The 7,574-nt window shown below is 33.3% G+C and overlaps 2 protein-coding genes across 4 annotated transcripts in view; one reads left to right on the forward strand and one right to left on the reverse strand.

The window, feature by feature from the left end:
- Nucleotides 1–2,141, reverse strand: part of LOC149136609 (uncharacterized) — a 112,630-nt gene extending 110,489 nt beyond the window's left edge. The window contains exon 1 of the mRNA XM_089349310.1: nt 1,762–2,141. The gene's annotated coding sequence lies outside the window, so the exon portion shown is untranslated. The remainder of the gene's footprint in view (nt 1–1,761) is intronic.
- LOC106873931 (chondroitin sulfate proteoglycan 4) overlaps nt 886–7,574 on the forward strand; it is a 218,893-nt gene continuing 212,204 nt past the window's right edge. For 2 of the 3 annotated variants that reach the window (XM_089349307.1, XM_052966293.2), the window contains exon 1: nt 886–1,138. Coding sequence is in view for 1 of the 3 variants with exons in the window: in XM_052966293.2 (XP_052822253.2) it covers nt 1,066–1,138 (73 nt within the window). In the remaining 2 variants the exon portion in view is untranslated. Of the gene's footprint in view, nt 1,139–6,501; nt 7,017–7,574 lie in introns of those variants that run through there. The other variant, XM_089349308.1, reaches the window with a different exon arrangement.

The raw sequence follows: 7,574 nt of genomic DNA on the forward strand, positions 1-7,574 counted from the left end.
GGGATTGAATATAGCAAAACATTTCATTTGTTGTTCAATAATAACTGTAGTGCAAGACCAAAAATTGTGATGGAAGAAAGGAACTAGTTTCTCCTATGAATCCACAAAGGATGCAAAAATAAATTCGACGCTGAGGCGGAGAGAGACTTGAACTGAGAACATAAAGGGACGTAACTAAATATCACAAAGCACAATTCGTCACTAATTCAAATAACGATTTCTGATGTGAGCGAAATAGCATACATTTTTTTGGTGAGGGAGGGAAATAATTGATGAGATTACCCTAGTATTTGACTGCTACTTATCGAACCCCAGAAAGAAGAAAGGCAGTCAACTTTAGTAAGAGATGAACTCAGAGCGTAACTAAAAACATCACAATGTATTTTTGTCTGCTGATTTGGCTATGTACTGCTCTACTACTAATACTAGTAATAACACTCAATAATATTATGTTTACTACCTCTAATGCTAGTCTGGCGAGCTGGCTAGAATTTCTTCCAGCACCTACCATTTTAATCTCCCCCACCTAGCTACCTCCACCAGTACTGCTATTTTTATTCTTTATACTCTCCTCCTCACAGTCCTACTCAACTCAACTTGCTGCTGGTATTTCAATATAATAAATTTCCTCACCATCTTTCCCTTCTCTTGTTTCCTCCTACAACATGTCCTCAACCTCTTCCTACTCCTCCCACCAACAAACATCATTTTCGCTTCCGCTACTACCAGCATCATCCCCATCACCATCGTTGTAGTCTTTTCCCTCCTTCATCTCGTGCTCAGCATCCCTCTAGTCAGTCTATGCACATATACATACACACATGAGTATTCACCACATACACACAAAACTCAGCATCACTCACACTAAACTCGACAGCACTCGTCATACTCGACAGCACTCACACACGACACGCTTCGATTTAGGATTTCCAACGTAACATCAGTCAGTCAGTCTGTTTTGTTCATCCTATTATATCACTCTCTTATTGTGGTGTGTCAGCTCCCCAACCGTGGCTAAAAGAAGCTGCAGTTGGCAGCTGAGGCCACCCGACATCTACTGATGCCATGTGGAAGTACCGTTACTGGCTCTTGTTACCATGTGTATTGTGCCTGTCACTCATAGGACACACTGTTCAAGGTAAGGTAATACAAACCAAGTACACTCACATATTTATTATACTAATACAAACATACAAGTGTCCAACACATTCATAACTAATATATTCAGTTGATTCGCCATTCGCTTGTCTTTGCGTTCGTCCGCGCGATCATGACTACTTCATTCATCATCACAACCAGTACAACTACTTCCACTACCATCATTAAGCATTATATCCTTTCCATTATTGTTGTCAATGAGGTCTTTTTGATCTGAGTTCAAATTCCACTGAGGTCAACTTTTATCTTTCTTCCTTTCGGGTTCGATAAAATAAAGCATCAGTCAAGTACAGGGGTCGATGATTTCAACTAAGACCCTCTCCTCAATATTGCTGGCTTTGTGTCTGAATCAGAAACCATTATTGTTGATACTGCTGCCCCCATTTCACCATGCTATATTGATCACTATCACAACGTTCACCTCTATATCATCATAATCATCTTTAACCGTTGTCATTCACTTCATTTACTACCTTTACCCCAAACAGTAACTACACTACGACCGATATAACCTTACAAAAAGCCATCAAGTTTACATATAATTACACTAAACACAAATCATCAGAACCCTACTACCTCAGAAGAAAATACTAAATGACATACCTCCATCTTCTACTACTGCTCTTATTTTCCCCTCACTTCTGCCTTTATAGTGGCATCGTATATATATATATATATATATATATGCGGATGGGGGAGAGTGGTTTGAGAATGTATACATGGAGGTTTTTTCTGATGTAGGTACCGAAGAAACTATTGGTTATTATACAAATTCAGGTGTTTTATATACTTTATATATATGAATGCGTGTGTATTATGTTAATATTTGATACACTTGCAAATGCAAATTTTTCACCAGGTACTCACTCGCATAACCTTAAATAAAAGCATCAGTGAGTACACAAAATATAAAGTTAGTTCAAAATCAACCCTGATTATAGATAACCGCGCACATAAGTATCTATCCATACATTCTTTTTCTGTTCTCTACGTAGCTTCATAATCAATAAAAACAAAAAAAGGAGATGCAAAAACAAATACTATAATTACTTCCCCAGAGTGGACTTGATCCCAGTGTAATTTGTTGTCTGGTCAACCACCACAAGTAATCCTTAAACGTAAGCAATACCAGTATCTGCAAGTAGAAATTACCTTTCTCTCTATAAGAGCAACAACAATTATTTTCTTTAACATTTATACACTTCGTTCCTCATATTTCTCTCCAGTGGGGCGCGCACACACACACACACACATAAAGGTACGATACTCTTTTACTCTACTCTTATTTTTTTCAGTCATATGACGGCGGCCATGCTGGAGCAACGCCTTTAGTCGAAGAAATCGACCCTAGGACTTAATCTTTGTAAGTCTAGTACGTATTCTGTCGGTCTGTATTGCCGAACCGCTAAGTTACGGGGATGTAAACACACCTACATCAGTTGTCAAGCGATTGTAGAGGGACAAACACAGACATATACATGTGTGTGTGTGCATATATATATGTATATATATCAGCGACGAACTTCTTTCAATGACAGGCTTCTTTCTACCAAAACCACTCACAAGGCTTTTGATCGGCCCGAGGCTTTAGTAGAAGACATTTGCCCAAAGTGCCACGTAGTGGGACCGAACTCGGAGTCAGGTGGTTGGTAAGCAAGCTACTTACCATACCCCAATCCTGCATCTCTCTCTCTCTCTCTCTCATATATATATATATATATATATATATATATATATATATGTATATATATATATATATATATATGTATATATATATATATATATATATGTATATATATATATATATATATATATATGTATATATATATATATATATATATGTATATATATATATATATATATACATATATATATTGTGTTTCTTTATGTGTTCCTTTCTGTGGAAGAGCGTAGGCTCGAAACGTTAAAGATTTTTTCACTTCCCGAGCGTTATACTAATACATCTGTTTGTTTTCTACACCACCTGTCTTCGTCCTTTGTTTTTTTGTGAATTCTTCCTATATATATATATATATATATATATATATACACATACACACACTGTTTTATTCTTGTTTCAGTCATTTAACTGCGGCCATGCTGGAACACAGCCTTTAGTCGAACGAATCAAACCCATAACTTATTCTTTGTAAGCCTAGTACTTATTCTATCGGTCACTTATGTCTAACTGATAAATTACAGCGGGCATAAACATACCAGCATCGGTTGTTAAGCGATGGTGGGGGGACAAACACAGAGACATACACACACACATACACACACACACACACACACACACACACACACACACATGTATACATATATACATGCGATGGGTTTCTTTCAGTTTCCGTCAACCAAATTCACTCAGCATTGGTCAGATTGAGGCTATAGCAGAAGACACTTGCCCAAGGTGCCACACAGTGGGACTGAACCTGGAACCGTGTGGCTGGTATGCAAACTACTTACCACACAGCTACTAAATTAGTTTATCTTATATATATCTATATATATATATAAATATATATGTATATGATTATATATATATATATATATATATATATAAACTTTATTTAAAAGCAGCAGAAATAAAGCATATTACTCTACCTCTGATATTTGAGTACTCTTTTTCCACCTTGTTGCACATTTATGTGCTTACTCCAGTATATATATATATATATATATATATATATATATATACATATACATATATATATATATATATATATATATATATATATATATATGCGAGTAAAAATAAATACAAAAAAGGTGTTTTTTTTGTATGATTGTGTATAGACGGATATATTATTTTGTTTAAAAGAGTTCCAACACTCTGTTTTTTATGTTTTATTTATATTCCTGCAGAACTAATGTGGGGTATAGAATATGGAATATACAATATATAATATACAATATACAATATAAAATAAAATAAAATATAAATGGATGGCACCATGAAAGAAAGTATTGAATGTAGATGAAATATTGAGTGTTCAATATAAAGGATCAAATATAAATATATATCCCACATTAGTTCTGCAGGAATATAAATAAAACATGAAAAACAGACAGTGTTGGAACTCTTTTAAACAAAATAATATATATATATATATATATATATATATATATATATATATATATATATATATATATATATATATATAAGGTTGAGGAGGGTATTGGATTTAACCAAACCCAGGAGGATACAGGTAATACCGAGTAAGTGCTGTATACCGACTAGTTTGCCCCAGTCGTTGTATGAACAGGATTGGGTATTATAAGTCATGTATTAGCGTGTGTATATGTAAATATATAAAAGCAAAAAGATAAAGAGAGCAAAGGTATACTCCTCCAACCTTACCTTTGCTCTCTTTATCTTTTTGTTTTTATATATTTACATATATATATATATATGTGTGTGTGTGTGTAAACATGGGCTGTGACTGCTGAGGACATGCGTAAGCTCGCAAGGACTGAAGCCAGTATGCTCCGTTGGATGTGTAATGTCAATGTGCATACCCATCAGAGTGTAAGTATCTTGAGAGAAAAGCTGAACATAAGAAGCATCAGTTGTGGTGTGCAAGCGAGACGATTGCGCTGGTTTGGACATGTGGTGAGAATGAATGAGGATAGCTGCGTAAAAAAGTGCCACACCCTAACAGTTGAGGGAACCCGTGGAAGAGGTAGGCCCAGGAAGACCTGGGCTGAGGTGGTGAGGCAAGACCTTCGAACATTGGGCCTCACCGAGGCGATGACTACTGACCGAGACATTTGGAAATGTGCTGTGCGTGAGAAGACCTGGCAAGCCAAGTGAGATCGTTGCCAGTGCCCCTGGACTGGCTCTTGTGCGGGTGGCACATAAGATGTACCATCTTGAGCGTGACCGTTGCCAGTACCACCTGACTAGACTTTGTAGGGTTTTCAAGCGAGATTGTTGCCAGTGCCCCTGGACTGGCTCTTGTGCGGGTGGCACATAAAAGACACCATTTCGAGCGTGGCCGTTTTCGTGCGGGTGACACGTAAAAGCACCCTCTACACTCTCTGAGTAGTTGGCGTTAGGAAGGGCATCCAGCTGTAGAAACTCTGCCAAATTAGATTGGAGCCTGGTGTTGCCATCTGGTTTCACCAGTCCTCAGTAAAATCGTCCAACCCATGCTAGCATGGAAAGCGGACGTTAAACGATGATGATGATGATATATATACATATATAAATATATATATATATATGTATATATATATATATATATATATATATATATATATATATATATATATATATATATATATATATATATATACATATATAACTATATATATATACATATATAACTATATATATATATACATATATAACTATATATATATATACATATATAACTATATATATATATATATACATATATAACTATATATATACATATATAAATATATATATATACATAGATAAATATATATATATATATATGTATATATATATATATATACATATATATATATATACATATATATATACACACACACACACATATATATATATATATATATATATAAATGCATACATATATAAATGTATACATATATAAATATATATATAAATGTATACATATAAATAAATATATGTATATATTATATATATATTATATATACATATATATATATATATATATATATATATATATATATATAGGATAATATGCTGAACCCAGTATACTGGATAGATACTATCCCTTAGTGGGTTGTACCCCCAACCCCTAACTCTCTCACGCTATATATATATATATATATATATATATATATAGAAATGTATACATATGAATAAATAAATATATATATATATATATTATATACATGTATAAATATATATATAAATGTATACATGTAAATATATATCTATATATATAAAAATGAGAATGTCTGTCTGTCTGTCTGTCTGTGTGAATCCCTAAAACTCGAGAACTACGCAACCAATTTCATTCAAAATTTACACATGCCTTACTTAGGGTTCCAGTTGTGTTTTAGTCAAAAAAAAATTATTAACTTCTTGCAGAGTTCGAGCACACGGCAACATAATATCTCCTCCACTATTTAAGTATTACGTGTCAAAAGTGAAACAAAAACACTCACGTCAAATACTTTCACTTTAAAAATGAAACTATTCCACTAACTGAAACAATCACATTTCGATACTGTAGTGACAGATACTTTCACAGAGAGAGAAAGAGAGAGACAGAAAGAGAGAGAGAGAGAGATACACATATATACATATATACATGCATACAGATATCTATACATATATACACCCATCACACACACATACACATGCACACAAACACACACATTAGTCATTTGTTTTCTTATCCAAAACTACGTCAAAAGTACTGAATGGATCTTTATGAAATTTGGAAATTATATTCTTTGCATAACGGCCATAACTCCCATGAAAATTCATATATTTTTGATGTTGATGAAATTTTAACCCGAACATAACAGATGAGCATTATTTAGAAAATGATGTCACACGTTATCGAGGCTACCATTCTTTCTGGATGTGCAAAAGGGGATGACGTCTTTATTCCAAGAATTCCTCTTACTCCATCAGGAGCAGACATTCCTTTTACATTCAGAAGACTACAATTCCCCCTTCGTGTGACTTTTGCCATGTCCATAAACAAATATCAGGGTCAAACACTGTCTGTAGCTGGTCTTCTCTTGGAAGAGCCCTGCTTCTCACATGGACAACTGTATGTTGGCTGCATAAGAGTGGGCAGCAACAAAAAACCTATTTGTATATGTTCCACAAGGGAAAACAAGGAACATAGTTTACAATGAGGTGTTATAATCACAACAGCAAGAAAGTATGTACATGATCACCTTCTTTTACGAAACTTCATTGACTTTCATATATTTATATTGATATACATATATATACGTGTGTTTGGGTGCGTGTGTGTATTTCATTATTCTCTTTAATCCGGGCAACGCCGGGTATTTCTGCTAGTATATATATATATATATATATATATATATATATATATATATATATATATATAAATATATATATGAATATATATATATATAAATATATATATGAATATATATATATAGAAATATATATATGAATATATATATATAGAAATATATATATGAATATATATATATAGAAATATATATATGAATATATATATATATATATATATATATATATATATATATATATATATATATATATATATATATACATATATAAATATGTAAAATATAGAGTAGTGACTTTTTTTTAGAAATTTCACTACCAGTGGCCTAGCATGTATAAAAAGTCAGTAGACAACATATTCTCAATATAAAATAGTGTGCGTGTAAACACAAGAGAAAACTGCCTTGATCAGGCTAGAAGAAGTAGCCAAAACGACCTA

This window comes from Octopus bimaculoides, chromosome 3 (genome assembly GCF_046866305.1).
Source record: "Octopus bimaculoides isolate indiv1 chromosome 3, ASM4686630v1, whole genome shotgun sequence".
NCBI classification, from domain to species: Eukaryota; Metazoa; Mollusca; class Cephalopoda; order Octopoda; family Octopodidae; genus Octopus; species Octopus bimaculoides.